Genomic DNA, 18,424 nt, shown 5'->3' with positions numbered 1-18,424 from the left:
AATAAACCAAACGTTTCTTCACGGGAATTCTATGAAGCAGTGCATTCAACAGAGTATAAAATCAGCCTGTAATAAACCTGGGAAAGATTGGAGTGTCTGGCAGTCCCCACTCTCCACTCTATCTCTTCTGTTTGCTTCCGCAGTCTCACAGCTTATTAAATCTTAGATCAGGTGTCCGATCTGCTTCTTATTCCTTTCTCTCTCTAACCCCGCCCCAGCATCCTATTGTTCCTCTTGCTCCCCAACCTATGATCCCCTTCTTTAATTTTAACCTCCGTGTGCATCACTCCTGCTCTCGGCTTCTCTCTCTTCGGGAATTTGGCCATTCCAATCCAGACATCTGGATCTTTTGACGAAATCCCTTCTCCCTCAAACATTCCTCCCCCCTCCCCGGGGTTGGAGAGGCCCGAGTGCACGTAGCATGTTTTGAAGATTTCCAGCATCCTTACTTGTTGTGTTTTGCTGCGTGGATGTCCCATCTGTTACCTCTTGCTGCCAATGGCAACCGTAAGCCTGAAACTTGGCAGTGCCATCCATCGCCTGACTTGATGGATAGCTGTGGACTAGGGAGAGAGAGATGAATGCCTCATTGTGCGTGTGTGTGCAGAAGTACAATCCAGGGCTTCTGGCTGATACCAGTGGGTCTTGGAAATGGGCCTCAACTGCCCCCATTGGCCATGACTTCTCTTGCTTACAGAAGGAGCACTGGAATATTTGAACCCAAATACCAAAGAGTCTCATATTCCACTTCAAATTAAATCTTCCACATTTGTATCAGGTAGCGTAGCATTTAATACCTTCTTGTTGAGCCCACAGGTTAGAGCTGGTTCTCAAAGCGAGCTGTCTCTCTCTCTCTTGTGCAAGGAGTTCTCCTGATCTGCTCTTTCATCTCGAACTTTTGCCGGCATGGTGGCACAGTGGTTAGTTTTGCTGCTTCACAGCACCAAGGACCCAGGTTCGATTCCAGCCCTGGATGACTGTTTGTGTGGCAGTTGCACATTCTCACTGTGCGGGTTTTCTCCGGCTGCTCCAGTTTCCTCCCACAGTCCAAAGATGTGTGCGTTAGGTGGATTGGCCATGCTAAAAAGATACAAAAGTCTGAGGTCACGTACTGACTGACTCAAGAACAGCTTCTTACCTGCTGCTTTTGAATGGACCTACCTCACATTAATTTGCTCTTTCTCTGCACCCTAGCTATGACTGTAACACTACATTCTAGACTGTCCTTTCCTTCTCTATGAACAGTATGCTTTGTCTGTATAGCACGCAAGAAACAATACTTTTCACTGTATGTCAATACATGTGACAACAATAAATGAAATCAAATTGTCCATTAGGGGCAGGGCAATTAGCGGGGTGAATATGTGGGGTTATAGGGATAGGTCCTGGTTGGGATTGTTGTTGGTGAAGGTTCAATGGGCTGAATGGTCTCCTTCTGCACTGTAGCGATTCTTTGCTTCTAACTTCCTTTGGCATTTGACAGGATCAGCAAATTACAAAAAATAGCAAATTACAGAGTAAAATCAATGGCCAGAATTTACCCGCTGTTCACGCTCACGGATTTTCCCATCCTGCTGCAGTGAATGGAGATTTGGCTTGTCACCAAAATCTGTGCATATGCCGCAGTGGGAGCGTGGTGTGACCGGGGCTAAGGTCACCTCCAATATTTCAATATCTGGACTTCAGGAGAGCTTGTATATTGCAGAACCTGAGTGCTTTTGAACTTTTTTAATAGAAGATATAGTTACGGCAGGGTTTTCTGACCACTCTTGCCCCAAAAGCAGAATATTCCAGCCCAAGGTCCACAGATCAACAGACCTTTGCATGGTCCATCCCCTGCCTGCTACCATTCCCGTGGCCAATGAGGTGGGAAAATTCCCCTATAGTCATTGTTCATCTGATAGAATATATTTTTCTTTCTATCCGAGAAACATTGATTCCCTGTGGTGCAGAAGGAGACCATTTGGCCCATCAAGTTTGCACTGAACACAATCCCACCCAGGCCCTATCCCCGTAACCCCTGATATTTACCCCGCTAATCCCCCTGATACTAAGGGTCAATTTAGTATGGCCAATCAACCTAACCCACACATCTTTGGACTCTGGGAGGAAACCGGAGCACCCGGAGGAAACCCACGCAGACAAGGGCAAATGTGCATTCTCCGCACAGACAATGACCTGAGGCTGGAATCGAACCTGGGACCCTGGCGCTGTGAGGCAGCAGTGCTAACACTGTGCCGCTCATCCTGCTATAGTCACCTCATTTTTTTATTATTGTTTGAAATTGTCTGCCTTCAGGGTAATTGCCACGAGCTCAAACTGAACAGAACATCAAGTCAGCCTCCTATTGGAAGCTGAAAATGAATAATCCTGATTGCTTTCCTTGAGAGACACAGATTTCTGAGACTGGAATATCACGCCTCAGGTTTAGACAGTCAGCAGGCTCATCAATATTCTTTCTCAGATAAGAGACCAGTTTTACTCAGGATAGAGTATAATCTTTTGTAATCCCTTAAACCAAGGGCTGGTGTTGCAGTGGTATTAAAAGGGGCTGGAGCCCTTAATTTGCCACGCCACCGGTCGAATTTTTAACGCTGCGTTTCATTGCATCCTCCCCTTCACAATGGCGTTCACGGCTGAGCGTTTGTTAAAATTAATTCCCAAGTAGCAGGGCACCCTCTAACCCTCGCAGGTTATGTACCTTGCCCATGGGAAGACTCAACAAGAAGCAGTTGGGCATTCCTCGCTCTGTGTGTTGGCTGCCAAGCTGCACGCAAGAGTGGCAGGTGCAATGTCTATCACTGCAGCTGGTCTTAAAGTCGGGTGGAAAAGCTGGCGGAATTTGATTAGAAAACAAATTATAGGACGAGGCTTTTCCAATCTTCCCTCGATATGGTGAGTGTGATTGTCTTGCTTAAAGCAGGGCACCACCACTAATATATTGTAAGTATGATAGGTGTTGCTTCAGCGCTGACAACTGAACTGTGCTAAAGTGTAAAGGTATAGCCCACTTCACGAGCACTTGGCCAAAGTACTGATTTTAATGAATGAAATGTATTAGAAAGCGCGAAAGGACTGTTTATATTTAGCACTTTGCTGACGAGTGTTATTGCTGTAAAACGGGGTTAGTGAGAAACGCTACAGCCTCTTTAAGGCATTAATGAGGAAGCTCGCTCAACATCCCACGGCTGCATAGCAAAATCAAGTATGTTACACCAGGACACACTCACACCTCGGAACGTTTTGGGGGCGGTGGCTTTGTGTTCCGTATTCTTTAACGTAAAGGCCGAAAAGGAAATTGCTGCTGTTGTGTCCTCCGCTGTCAGGCAAAAAATAAAACCTGATTCTCTCCAGTCCAGCTACTCAATGGGCTAACGTAAAGCCCGGTATCGGCTGGTCTCTCATTGACTAGCACCGGGTGTTCCTGTTCCTTCAGCACCGGTGTTCTGTCGCCTCAATCCCGCTGCTCCCACCAAAAACGTTGCCATGATTTGAGTGTATGGGTCTGTGCTGGCAAATGATTCGAGTGATGGGTGCTCAGTTAAATGGTCGCTTGGCTTGGGCTGCAGGTCAGCAGCATTCTTCCTGCACTATGAAGGCAGCAGATGGTACATCATGGGTCCACAACACATTTGTCCATATGGATGCTGCATTATCATTAAATGCTTTATTATCAGAGGGCAATTACTGATACATTCATATGTCACACTGTGCAAATCACAGGATATGGGAACAGTGAGTTGTGTACCATGTGTTCTGCGATTAATGCTAACTTCTGCACGTTTCCCAAGCTTCTCTTTCCAAATGAACTCAATGATCGGAGGCCAAGCTGTGATGATCTTCTGTCCATCACCTAGTTCACATTGCACCAATTTTACAGTCAAACTTAAGAGTTTTGGGGATTTAACCTGTGAACAACACATTCATAGAAGAAATCATAGAAAGCCTACAGTACAGAAGGAGGCCACCTACCCATCGTGTCTGCACCAACCACAATCCCACCTAGCCCCCATCCCCATAACCCCACATATTTACCCCTCTTATCCCTCTAACGTACGCATCCTGGAACACTAGGGGGCAGTTTAGCATGGCCAGTGCACCTCACTGGCACATCTTTGGAACTGTGGGAGGAGCACCCAGAGGAAACCCACGCAGACACGGGGAGAATGTGCAAACTCCACACAGACACTGACCCAAACCGGGAATCGAACCCAGGTCCTTGGTGCTGTCAGGCAGCAGAGCTAACCACTGTGCCACCATGTCTTCAGAAGGAGAGAAACAAAGCATTCTCATTACATTTCACCATACGCGATCTCGAGATAACTCCCCTACTTCTCTACAAATAGTGGCGCTGAATATTTTGCACCCACCTGGGAGAGTGGGCTCAGTTTAATGTCTCATCCAAAGGATGGCAGTTCTGGCAGTGTGGCACATGTTCGTCCGGCATTCAAGTGTCAGCCTAGATTGTGTATTGAAAAGTTTGGGATTTGGGCTGGGTTTTTTTTTATAATTCATTCGTGGGACATGGTTGTTGCTGACTGGCCAGCATTTAATACCCATTCCTAGTCGCCCTTGAGAAGGTGGTGGTGAGCTGCCTTCTTGAACCGCAGCAGTCCACAGGCTGTGGGTTGACCCACAATGCTTTCAGGGAGGGAGCTCCGGGATTTTGACCCAGTGACTGCGAAGAAACGGCAATGTGTTTCCAAGCCAGGATGGTGAGTGGCTTGGAGGGGAGGTGGTGTTCCCGTGTATCTGCTGCCCTTGTCCTTTGAGATGGAAGTGGTTGTGGGTTTGGAAAGTGCTGACTAAGGGTCTTTGGTGGATTGCTGTAATGCATCTTGTAGATAGTGCACACTGCTGCTACTGAGTATCAGTGGTGGAGGGAGTGGATGTTTTTAGATGTGGTACCAATGAAGTGGGCTGCTTTTGTCCTGGATGGTGTCAAGCCTCTTGAGTGTTGTTGGAGCTGCAGCTATCCAGGCAAGTGGGGAATATTCCATTACATTTCTGGGCCTGTCCAACACAGGAGTAAACCCTGTTAATGCTGGAAACTCTTGCGAGAGAGCCATAAGGGGATTTGCACTGGGGGGGGGGATCTCCAAATGAGATCTTAACCCCCGTCCGCACCATGAGGATATCAACCAGATTACCGTCAATTTAAATAAATTTAAAGGCATAATATCTTACCCCTCCAGATTCACTGAATGATCCTGGTATTGCAGATGCACCATTGACTGCTGGTTTATTGCTACCATTAATTACTTTAGGCTTTTAAGAATTAATGCTTAGAGAATGGGCATTCTTGTCATTTTGCATTGCAAACAATGGTTTCCTCCATTTTTATTACTTACATGGGCTATGAGCATTGCTGGCAAGGTGGTGATGAACTGCCTTCCAGTACCACTGCAGCCAGTGTGGTGTAGGAAAAGGGAACGGGAACTCCAGGATTCCTACCCAGTGACAGGTGAAGGAATGACGATTTAGTTCAAAGTCAGGATGGAGGGTGGCTTGGAGGGGAACTTCAGGATGTTGTGAGTTTGCTGCCCTTGTCCTTCTAGATGGTAAAGTTTGGTGGTGCTGTCAGAGGAGACGTGGCAGTTTGCTGCATTGTGTCTTCTACACACCGCTGCCATTCTCTGCCGGTGATTGAGAGAGTCAATGTTTAAGGTGATGGATAAGATGTCAATCAAGTGGGCTGCTTTGTCCTGGATAGTGCAGGTTTTCTTGAGTGTTGTTGGAGCCGCAACCATTCAGGCAAGTGGAAAACCATAGAATTCCTAGTCTCTGACCTGTTTTTGAAGCCACAGTATTTCTATGGCTAGCCCAGTTCAGTTGGTAACCACTAGGGTGTTGATGCTGGGAGAAAGAACAATGATAATGCTATTGAGTGTCAGGATGAGATGATTAAATTCTCTCATGTTGGAGGTGATCATTGTCTGGTATTTGTGTGGCGCAAATGTTACTTGCCAGTTATCAGCCCAGAATGTATCCCATGTGGGCTCAGTATCTGAGGAGCCTCGAATGATAACAAAGAACAGTACAGCACAGGAAACAGGTCCTTCGGCCCTCCAAGCCTGTGCCGCTCATTGGTCCAACAATACTATTCTGCTGTATCCCTCCATTCCCAGTCTGCTCATGTGACTATACAGATAAGCCTTAAACGATCCCAGCGTGTCCGCCTCCACCACCCTGCTTGGCAGTGCATTCCAGGCCCCCACCACCCTCTGTGTAAAAAAACGTCCCTCTTGATATCTGAGTTAAACCTCACCTTGAACCTGTGACCCCTCGTGTTTGTCACATCCGACCTGGGAAAAAGCTTCCCACTGTTCACCCTATCCATACCCCTCATAATTTTGTACACCTCTATTAGGCCTCCCCTCATTCTGTGTCTTTCCAGGGAGAATAACCCCAGTTTACCCAATCTCTCCTCTGATGCTGAACGCTGTCCAATCCATCAGTAAACATTCCACTTCTGACCGTACAATGGAGGGAAAGTCATTGATGAAGTGGCTGTAGATAGTTGTATTCTTAACTCAAAGATGCTTTAACAAATGATGTTAAGTGGCAGCAATTAACTCTGTGCATTATTTGTAAATTGGTTTGTAGAAGAGATCTCAGTATGAAGTAGCTCCTCCTGCTCCAACCAATCTTGTAGCACAACTGGTGAACACACAAAACCAAAAACACTTTATTAATGAAATACTGAAAATCTGGAAGGCTTAGTGGAACCAGGTTTTGGGCTGAAATTTTGTGAACATTTGATAGACTTACAGCTTTGTGGGACTATTTGGATGTTGAGGCAAGTTCTGAAAGCTTTGTGATGCTCAGCAATTTTGGTTGTTTAACTTGAATTCAAAAGTGATTCAAGTCCAAACATCTGGCCCAATTCTTAGCTTCATCATTCTTTACCACGGCTCGGTCACAAGATTTACATTTTAAGAAGGAAAGGATCCAAAATTATTTATCTATTTTATTGAGTTTGCACGTGGAATGGATGCGGGTTACATGGTATGAGACTGAGATGCACAAGTGTCATCTAGCCATACGTCCATTCAAAAAAAAACTTCTAGTTTTTCAGAACTGAGGTGAAATGTTGTTTTTGGGCCCAGCGCTACCAGGTGTAAGATGTAACTCCACCAACGCAGGGTTAAAAATGTATCTTAACCCTCATATGTATGAGGAGCACCATCTACTGTACTGGGGACAGCATTTCCATTTGTAACACACGTCAACATTTGAGTCCTTTCTGAATAAAATTCTCAATGAAGTGGTGATTGGTTATGAATTATGAGCAGCCTAGCGGTATAAATGTCTGCACAATAGGATTGCGATTGTACAAAGTTTTTTTTATTTGGATGTTTTATTGCTGGTGAACAGGAGAAGTGTTTGTTATATAGAAAAGGATCCAAAATCCAACACCCACAAACGAAATGCATTCCCTTCAATGAACAGTCTTTTTGCTGCCACCCCAGTTCCTCGGCATAAGTGATGATGACGTGTGTCACAAGAGGAAAGAATTGTCGATGAAAGTGGTCAGTTAAGCGACAAAGACATCAGTGGGCAAAGATCCCATTTATTTTGTTTTGCATTCTTGCTGACAGAATTATATGTCATTTTCAATGTGACCGCGCCAAATGAATTACTTCCTACTGAGTTCTGAATGTTTTCCGACTGAGTTGGCTGTGCCAGATGATCCAGATGTGCAATTTCTGACCAAGTCTCCTGATATGGGGGAGGGATGTGTGTGCATCTTGCACGTCTACCTAATAGCATGGTCTACATTAATTGGGAACGGCCTTCACTTGGATCTAGTCACTCTTACCATTAAATATTTTTACAAGAATGGAGGAAGAAAGTTGCACATGACAAAGAAAACTGTTACAGCAAAAAACTTAAAGTGACAAAAAAATGTTATGGACTCTGTAGTTAAAAAAGCCCACTAACTTTTTCAGGTAGCCAAGGAAATTTGGCATGTCCATTATGACTCTGACCAGTTTTTACAGATGTGCCATAAAAACTATGCTTTCCAGAGTATCATGGGTTTGTATGCCTCGTGCACTCTGACCGAGACCGCAAGAAACTACAAAGGGTTGTGAATGTAGCCCAGTCCAACACGCAAACCAGCCTCCTATCCATTGACTTCATCTACACACTCTGCCGTCTTGGGAAAGTAGCCAAGCATAATAAAGGACCCCATGCACCCTGGGGACACTGTGTTCCACTTTCTTCCATTGGGAAAAAGATACAAACGTCTGAGAACACGTACAAACTGATTCAAGAACAGCCTCTTCCCTGTTGCCATCAATAAGAAGTCTCTCAACACCAGGCTAAAGTCCAACAGGTCATTTGGAATCACAAGCTTTCGGAGCGCTGTTCCTTTATCACTCGATGATCGCAGCATATATTACATAGTGCTCACACATTGGAAACAGTTTATTAAGATTATTTCTGATATTGATATTCTTTACAATAAGAATTAATTACATCTTTGAGATGTTTACCTTGTATCAAAACCTGAAATGTGTATTAGGCTCACTATTCTCGTATAATATGACTAGGTAATAAATGACACTGGAGGATATCTTACTGGGTTAACACAAACAACAACAACAAGTTGCATTTCTATGGCAAGGTGTTTCACAGTATTAAACAAGATTGGACACCGAGTCATATAAGGAGATATTAAGACAGGTGACCAAAAGCTTGGTCAAAAAGGTATGATTTGAGGGGAGGTTCTGAAGATGGAGAGGTTTTAGGGAGGAAATTTCACAGCTTGTATACAATCATTAAATTATTGAGCAACATGTCAATGCCTTTTTAAAATCAAGTAGAACAAACTTCAACCCATCAGCACTTCAGACATCACATAGAATAGCAAGGTATTATCAGTAATATATAACAATCAAAAATGGGACCTGTGTCTCGGCTAGATATTGGGACCTTGAAACAACCTGAACGTATTTATATCTGAATGGAACTTTATTAGGGTTAGATGGGTGAAGTGTTTGATTTAGGCATGATCTAATTGAATGGCATCAGGCTTGATGGGACCAATGCTCTATTCTTGTTGCTATCAATTAAAGTGCACATTATAAATGAGATGCAGCTTTAATATGACAACTACCATTAGCCGAACATTAGGAATTCAATCCATCATTTTGGATTGACTAATAAAACTCCCCCCTTCCCTTCGTGCTCTGTTCACCTCCTAACAATGGAGATAGGCTAACTCTAACCCTAAAACCTCAGCATCTTTTTAGACCCATTGCTTCAACTCTACCTTTCATCCCTCACTAACTAAGAATATTTACACACACCTCCATTAAATTGCCCACCTCCATATCTACCTCATATTCACCACAACAAATACTTTTATTCATTCCTTTGGTATCTCTTGATTTGATTTTCTCCATTGTCTTCACCCTTGACTCCCAATTTTCTACCCTCAACCTGCTTGATTTACTTGTTTAAAACTCAGAGCTCCTCCCAATCTAAGTACATTTCATCCATCACTCATCACTCCCATCCCTGTTCCCGTACACTAATTTCCTACTCTTCAACGAGTTACATCTAAAAGCTATCATTTCAGTCTCCTTCACCATCTTATTCCACGTCATCTTGCTAATCTTTTCCAATTTTACATCCCCTCCTTCATTTAGATGTCCAACGCTGACCCCACCTCCAACTATTGATGGCAATCTTATCCAAACTATCTTGTGTTGGATTCATTTCCCTTCCATTTCCCCTCTAGCTCACACATTTTCTCCACCAAATGATCTTTCTTGATTAATAAGGGGGTCAGGGTTTATGGGGAAAAGGCAGGAGAAGAGGGAATGAGAAAATTTTCAGCCATGATTGAATGGTGGAGCAGACCCGATGGGCCGAGTGGTCTAATTCTGCTTCTGTGTCTTATGGGCAAAATCCACCAATATGGTCAAGTTCACCTCCCCCCCTCCCAGCCCCACGTAGAGCATGTTGGGTCATCTTGGACAATAACAGGTGCTATAAAAATGCAAGTTGTTGGTGAGCACCTGGGCTAAACAATATGGTCTTCATGTGGACTAACAGATGGAAAGTTCTCAGTTCCTGGGTTGAGGGAATTCTTGAGACAGTAGGTTGGTTGCAAGCTATGTGGTTTTCAATCTTTCAATTTAAAGTCATATAATTTCCTGTTTTTTAAGCGTTGAAAATTCACATGGTAAATCAATGTTTCCCCACTGCTGACCTTTAAGGGCACTGGGGGTGGATAAGTGGGTGAATTGTGTTCTGAAGTGTCTCAGGTTGCTCAGCATATTTAAGGCAGAGATAGGTAGGTTCTTGGTTGTAAGGGTATTAAAGGTTACAGGGAAAAGACAGGAAAGTGGGGTTGAGAAACATCAATCGTGATCAAATGATGGAGAAGACGCGATGGGCTGAATGACTTAATTAGTAATCATAGTACAGTAACCCTACACTGCAGAAGAAGGCCATTTGGCCCATCAAGCCTGTACCAACAACAATCCCACCCAATTACCATAAGCCCATGTATTTACCCTGCTCATCCCCCTGACAGTAAAGGTCAATTTAGCTTGGCCTATCCACCATGGGGGCAGCAAGGTGGCACAGTGGTTAGCACTTCTGAGTCACAACGCCAGGGACCCGAGTTCAATTCCGGCCTCGGGTCACTGTCTATTTGGAATTTACACATTCTGCCCATGTCTGCAGGGTTTTAAGTTTATTTATTAGTCACAAGTAAGCTTGCAGTAATACTGCGATGAAGTTACTGTGAAAATTCCCTATTCGCCACACATCGGCACCTATTCGGGAGTACGCTGAGGGAGAATTTAGCATGACCGATGTACCTAACCAGCACATCTTTTGGATTGTGAGTGGAAACTGGAGCACCCAGAGGAAACCCACACAGACACGGGGAGAATGTACAAACTCCACATACAGTGTGGAGTTCCTAAGCTGGGAACCCAGGTCTCTGGTGCTGTGAGGCAGCAGTGCTGGCCACTGTGCCGGGTGCTCTGGTTTTCTCCCATGGTCCAAAGATGTGCAGGTTAGGTTGATTGTACATGCTGCGTTGACCCTAGTGATGGGACTGGCAGGGCAAATGTTTGGGGTTACGGGAATAGGGCCTGGGTGGGATTGTGGTTGGTGCAGACTCGAAAGGTTGAACAGCCTCCTTCCGTACTGTAAGGGTTTCTATGACCCAACCCACACGTTTTTGGACTGTGGGGACAAACCAGAGAAAACCCACGCAGACACTGAGAGAATGTACAGTCACCCGAGGCCAGAATTGAACTCTGGTCTATGGCGCCGTGAGACAGCAGTGCTAACCACTGCACCACCCTGCTGCCCATTGTGCCCTGAAATCGTAGGGTCTTTTTATTCTAAAGTCGATTCCCATTTTCGTCAACTGGGAAGAACTGCGTCTCATTTTCATTCCAATGTCTCTCCAACGGTGGTCTGACTATCACGTGGCAGAAGAAGGCTTGACTCCATGCTGAATGAACAGTTTGGATCATGTTCAGTTGTCTCGTCTTAATAATACTATGAAAGTATTAACATAGGCCCCACACTTCCTGTGATCACTTTGTCTGATTCCAACGTGCCATTTTCTCACTCTCCCTCCAGCGTCTCTGACTTCCCGCCTGCTTAAAGCTTCTGTAGCTCAGAGTTTACAAGCCCTTGCAGCCTTCCTTTCTTGCTAACAGTCTGTCTCCTCCCCTCGGTTTGCTAACATGAAGGGATGAAAAGACTTTGCAACATATGTTGTTTTCAAAATTACCCAGACAAGCCAACAGATTCCCAATTGTTTCGCCTCTGGAGAAAACAGCTTCAATTTAGCATGTGTACGAGTTGAACAAAAAAAGAACTTGAGAATGCACTTTGCTTTTTTCAAAATAAAAATCAGGAACGGTTTGTTTCCAAATCCTTCCTTTGGAACGTGGTTGGGAAAAAAATCCCCATGGAATGTGTGACCGTTCGTGTTTGTCCATTGCTGGACATAGCCGGCAGGATTTTACAGCCTCGCTCATCCCGATTCCTGCCCGAGGGCAACCGGACCTTCCCATGCTCCATCCCTCGCCTGCTCCCGATTCCCATGGCGGGCAGGGTGGTAAAATTACAGCGAGCGAGACCACTATTCACAGGAGGGAAACAGGAGGAAACATCTCAAGTCGGTGACCTGTCATCGTGAGAGCACACCGACCTGTAATGTCACCTCTGCTTCTCGCACCATTGATGCTGTCAGACCTGCTGAGTATTCTCAGTGTATTCTGTTCCTATCTGCTGTTTGCCAATGTTTCCGCTGTCCTCCGTTCATTTACATTTCATTGTTTATCATTATAGAATAAATGCATCCAAAAATGTGCAGGTGAGATGGATTGGCCATGCTAAATTGCCCCTGAGTGTCCCAAGATGTGTAGATTAGGGGGATTAGTGGGGTAAATACTTGGGGTTACGGGGAGCAGATCTGGGTGGGATTATCCCTTTGTATCAGGGGGATTACGTGGGGTTACAAGGATAGGGCCTGGGTGTGATTGTTGTTGGTGTAGGTTTGATGGGCCGAATGTCCTCATTCTGCAGTAGAGGTATTTTATGACTCCAATTTATTCTATCAACTTGCAGACAAGAGTAATGTTTAAGAGAGCGTGAATCTGAAATAGAGCTATGTCATTGTCTAGCACTTGTTTGACGTGAATATTACTAGCCACTTATCAGCCCAAGCCTGAATGTTATCCAAGTCATCTCTTGAGTTCAGTTCTTTCGTCCACGTTTGGACTAAGGCCAAGTTGGCCTTGTGCTGCCTTTTGTGGACAGGACATACCTGAGCAGTTTTCCACATTGCTGGGTGGATGCCAGTGTTGTAGCTGTACTGGTACAGCTTGGCTAGGTGCAGGGATAGGTCTGGAGCACAAGCCTTATTGCTGGAAAGTAGTCCTCGACCAATTGCTCGATATCATGTAGAGTGAATCGAATACTGGCATCTGTCATGCTGGGGACCTCCGAAGGAAGCCAAAATGGATCATCCACTTGACACTTCTGGCCGAAGATTGTTGCAGATGTTCAGCCTTGTGTTTTTCACTGATTTCCCCATCACTTAAAATGGGAACGCCACCTCCCCCAGCTAGTTCTTTAATTATTATTTGGATGTGGCAGCACTCTGAGATGAAATCTGATCCATTTGTTGTGGGATCTTTTTGCTCAGTCTAATGCTTGCTGTCCATTGCACACTTTGCACAAGTCAGATAAGACTGTTTGCTGTCAGTCCACGTGGATCTCTGGAGTCCAGGAAACCAGTTTGTTTATCAACATTCAAAAAGCTGAGGCAGATATCAAGGGTAGCCATCAATATAATCAGTATAAAGGTCAGAATTTTAATTTACCAGCAGCCTTTTGGAAGTCTGTTTGCTGCTTCCTTTCTAAACATGGCTCCTGATAAGATTCACTTTAAGCCAAAAATTACACCTGGGGCGGAATTTTACCGGCACGTCTGCCCAAGTTTCGCACAATCCCGGCTGAGGCCAACTGAAAATGCCGTTCTCCGAGCCCAGCCCGAAATCAGGGCTGGCATGCCAGTAAAATTCCAGCCCATGAGCATTAAACACTAGGCGAGTGATCTTACCAAAATAATTCTACGTCCAGAACAGGTATGAAAATGGGAGAGATCCAGACCTATTTTCTCGGCTACCAGTCAAATCTTCTGCACACTATGCAGTAAAAAAAGCCTACGATCTGTTTCCTGTCTGTAGGGGGAATGGGTGGGCCTAAATCACACAAAAATGGCAGCAGAGGGTGCCATTACGCATGTGCAGGTCCCTGTCACTTTCTATGCTGCTGTCAGCTGGTCTCCATGGCCCAGCTCACTCACACCACCTCCCCCAGCTATGGCTGTGCAGAGTACACAGGGCTTTCCCCCACCTCATTCAATGACCCTGCCCCCTCAGACCCTGCCCCCTTGGCACCTCCTGCTGCCCATTGGGTGGCTGGCAGTGTCAGGGTGCCAGGGTGGCACTACCCAACAGGCACCCCCTCCCCCCCACACCCCCCCCCCCCCACCCCCGACTTGCCCCTGACCTTCCAGGGGAGCCTCAATGGCCTCCAGCTCTACCGGCGAGGTCATCATGTCTGGTTGCCATTGATGGGGGGACTATATGTGATCTTCGCCGGAGAGAACCTTCCCCGGCGAGGCCAAACAGGCAGGTGAGAACGGACGTTTCCATCTCAGGCTCGCTAATTCCATTTAATTGAAAATTAAAATAAACTTACATAAAATATTCAACATTGTGGCCATTCGGGGCATGAGACTGAAGACGCTGGATATCCAGTGCCAGTAAGATGGCGAAAGGGGAGAAATCGGAAACTGATTTCTCAGCTCTCGTGATCTTACCAGCTCACCCGCCCTTCGGCTGATAGGCTACGACACTCAGATTGCCCCCCACAGAATTTTTCGCTATCTTGGGGGGAGCATTAATTCACCTCCAGTAAAATAACAGAGAACGGGTTTTCAGACAAACACGTGTTCATATATGAGTATCCCATGGTTTGATGTCAGAGCTCTGAAACAAGTCACAGGGTCTCAAAATGTTAACTCTGTTCCTCTCTCCACAGATGCTGCCGCACCTGCTGAGTCTTTGCGGCATTTTCTATTTTGATTTTGATTTCAGGGCCTTCTCCTCCTTTTAGACTTAAACGTTGCTGGTTTATGTGCCGCTAGGTTATATTATTCAAATGAGAAAGTGATGTTCTGGGGTGGTACCGGTTGGATGTTTTTCTTTGGAATTTGTCACAAATTATTAGCCTAGCATCCAGGCAACCACAGCTTAAATCTCAAACATAAACTTAGGAAGATTTAATTAAAGACAAATTGCACGTTCTGCACGCGGCCACCTTTTTCCAATTTTTTTTCTCCTAGGATCATACAGTGATTACCAAAATCTCCCCGTTATATATTCAACTACGAGCAGAAGTAACAAGCCATGCAGTAATTTCGTTTTGGTACATTTTTGTTGGTAAAGGTCAGGTGACAGGTACACTGCGAAAGGGAGCATTTGATTAAGAGAGACATATGTCCAATTATGGATCAACCCCTAATTAGCTAGCGAAGCCCTGTTGGTGATGAGCAAGTAACATTACTGTGAACAATTTTTCGGTCGGATTTCCTGAAACTCCTTTTTCTAACAGCACAGTGAGTGTACGGACACCACATGGACTGCATTGGTTCACTTGCCACCAGCTTCAAGGGCAATGAGGGGTGGGTAACAAAAGTGCTTGCCTAGCCAGTGATGCCCAGATCCGCAAAATAATTTTAAAACCTAACTAGTTCCAGAACATTAGTTGAAAGTAAGCATCAAGCATTTTGTGTTCTTGTTTTGGCATTTGGATGTCCCATAAGCATGGTATACATTAGTCAAATTTTTGGTCAATGCAGATGAACCTCTCGACCGTAACAGCCAGAGAATTTTTACTGAGAATCATAGAATCCCCACAGTACAGAAGAAGGCCATTTGGGCCATCAAGTCTACAATCCCACTCGAGCCCTAACCCTGTAGCCCTGCACGTTTACCCTATTAATCCCCCTGATACTAGGGTCAATGTAACATGGCCAGTCAACCTAAAATACGCATCTTTGGACTGAGGGAGGAAACTGGAGCACCTGGCGGAAACCCACTCAGACACGGGGAGAATGTGCAAACTCCACACAGACAGTGACCCAAGGCCAGAATTGAAACTAGGTCCCTGGCGCTGTGAGGCAGCAGTGCTAACCACTGGGCCAAGACATGTCACCAGCTATTGCAAGGAGCACAGATTTGTGGGAAAGACTGATTGACATAATGGAAAGGAATGATATTCCCAAACTAAATTATTTTAATAACTTAACCGTTCATTTCAGCATTTGCAATGTAACTTGTGTCTGTATTCTATCAGAATGTTGGAAATTTTATTTGCTTTGCTAACATTCTAGTTTAAGGTTTATTTAAGTTGTAAAGCCAAATTGGCAATTCAAATATTTTAAACAATGCAACAGTAATCAAGTATTTTATCAAATTTCTTCCAATGTCCTTGATCTTCAGATATATTCCTTTACAATTTTATATTAGCAGTTGCTTATTTCTGTATATTGTATATAAAAATACTTAAGTGATTGTTATTTCTGTTTATTTTATCAGTCTCCACGAGATCCTAACTTTTCAGATATGGAAGCTGTACCTATTTTGCTTAACAATGTGAAGGCAGAGCCTCCAGAGGACTTGCTATCCAGTGATCAATACCAAACGCAAACTGAGCCAGTGGACTTGTCCATTAACAAAGCCCGGACGTCACCAACAGCAGTATCCTCGTCACAGTCCTCACCCAGTTCAGTGTCAACAATCTCAATCTCTTCAATGTCCTCTTGCTCTCCTCGATTGACTTCATCCCCCACTGTGATAACCTCAGTGTCTTCATCGTCAGGGATGTCCACGATATTAGCGTCGGGGTCTATTGTGGCATCATCGCCGACTGTTGGGGGTCAGCAGTACTTGCACATTATCCACCCGGTGCCACCTTCGAATCCTATGAACTTTCAGTCCAGCAAACTGAGTCATGTGCATCGCATTCCGGTGGTTGTACAGTCCCTCCCCGTGGTCTACACTGCCATGAGGTCACAGAGGAACCTCAACTCCATCGTACTCCCAATGTTGGAGGATGGCCGGAGTCAGATGAAAGGTAAGAGCGTTTAATCAACACATCTATTGTGCACAAGTAGAACTGGAAAGACGATACTGGTACAATGAGAAATTAAGATTCAATACCAACAGATTTTCAGCCAACCTTTCAATTGAAGGCATTGAGTGAAGCCATTGTGGAGCTATTGACTTGCTTGACTTGATACAAGTTCATACAAATTTACACTCATCCCCTATCCTAATAAATTATACTTCCTTACCTCCTATAGATTTCCTGCATGTCTGCACCATTCTCAACTGGGCAGTTGATTTAGCCACAGTTCCAAAGGGAGGCGTATAATTTTTGTAAAAGCTGGATGCTGGAAATCTGAAATAATAAAGAAAATGCTGGATAAACTCAGCAGGTCTGGCAGCTTCTGTGGCGAGAGAAACAAAGTTAACATTTTGAGTATTCTTCAGGGTATAATTTAATGCTGGAATTTTACCACCCTGCCCGCCATGGGGATGCAGCGCTTCTCTTTGGAAAATGCCTACTTTTGCTTTAGTGTGTGGGAGGAAGATATTGTAACTATGAAACAAATCCACAATCATGAACAAATTATCCATTAGTTCTAATTTTATGAGTCAAACATTGACCGATGCTAGCCCTCACAGAAGAGTTCATCATCAGTGTGTGCCTCTGATGAACTTTGCAAGTGCGCAGCCCTCGCCGTTCCTCCTACATAAGAACACAAGAACATAAGAAATAGGAGCAGGAGTAGGCCATCTAGCCCTTCGAGCCTGCTCCGCCATTCAATAAGATCATGGCTGATCTGTCGTGGCTCAGTTCCACATTCCCGCCCTCTCCCCATAACCCTTAATCCCCTCGCTTATCAAAAACCCATCAACCCGTGTCTTAAAAATATTTAGCGAGGCAGCCTCCACCACTTCAACGGGCAGAGAATTCCAGAGATTCACCACCCTTTGAGTGAAGAAGTTCCTCCTCAACTCCGTTCTAAACCGGCCCCCCTTTATCTTGAGGCTGTGCCCTCTAGTCCTACTGTCCTTTCTGAGCGGGAAGAGCCTCTCCACCTCTATCCTATCCATCCCATTCATCATCTTATATGTCTCAATGAGATCTCCCCTCATTCTTCTAAACTCTAACGAGTACTAGCCTAGTTTATTCAGCCTCTTCTCATAGTTCAACCGCCTCAACTCCGGTATCAGCCTAGTAAACCTCCTCTGCACTCCCTCCAAGGCCAAAATATCCTTGCGTAAGTGTGGCGACCAAAACTGCACACAGTACTCCAGCTGCGGCCTCACCAATGCCCTATACAGCTGCAGCAAGACCTCCCTACTTTTATATTCAGTCCCCCTCGCTATGAAGGCCAGCATCCCATTCGCCTTCCTGACCACCTGCTGCACCTGCAGGCTGGGTTTTTGTGACTCATGCACAAGGGCCCCGAGGTCCCTCTGCACCGTCGCATGCTGCAGTTTTTCGCCATGTAAGTAATAGTCCTTCCTACCATTATTCCTACCAAAGTGGACCACCTCACACTTGCCAACATTAAATTCCATTTGCCAGTTCCTGGCCCATTCGCCCAGCCTATCTAGATCCTTCTGCAGACACTCCACACCCTCCGCACAATTTGCCGTTCCACCAATCTTGGTGTCATCAGCAAATTTCGACACCCTACACTCGGTTCCCTCCTCCAGATCATCTGTATAAATGGTAAATAGCTGAGGCCCCAGCACCAACCCCTGGGGCACTCCACTAGTTACGAAACACC

At 45.1% G+C, this 18,424-nt stretch overlaps 1 protein-coding gene across 2 annotated transcripts in view; it reads left to right on the top strand.

Moving 5' to 3' along the window:
- Positions 1 to 18,424, top strand: part of LOC145349531 (Krueppel-like factor 12) — a 240,681-nt gene that overhangs the window by 141,102 nt on the left and 81,155 nt on the right. For both annotated transcript variants that reach the window (XM_080198109.1, XM_080198107.1), the window contains exon 3: positions 16,158 to 16,695. In XM_080198109.1, the coding sequence (XP_080054235.1) occupies positions 16,158 to 16,695 (538 nt within the window). The remainder of the gene's footprint in view (positions 1 to 16,157; positions 16,696 to 18,424) is intronic.

The sequence above is a fragment of the Carcharhinus amblyrhynchos genome, chromosome 10, assembly GCF_965287045.1.
Source record: "Carcharhinus amblyrhynchos chromosome 10, sCarAmb.v2.hapA, whole genome shotgun sequence".
Lineage (NCBI taxonomy): Eukaryota > Metazoa > Chordata > Chondrichthyes > Carcharhiniformes > Carcharhinidae > Carcharhinus > Carcharhinus amblyrhynchos.
The sequence above is the reverse complement of the archived record's forward strand: the minus strand, read 5'-3'. Positions and strand labels throughout refer to the sequence as shown.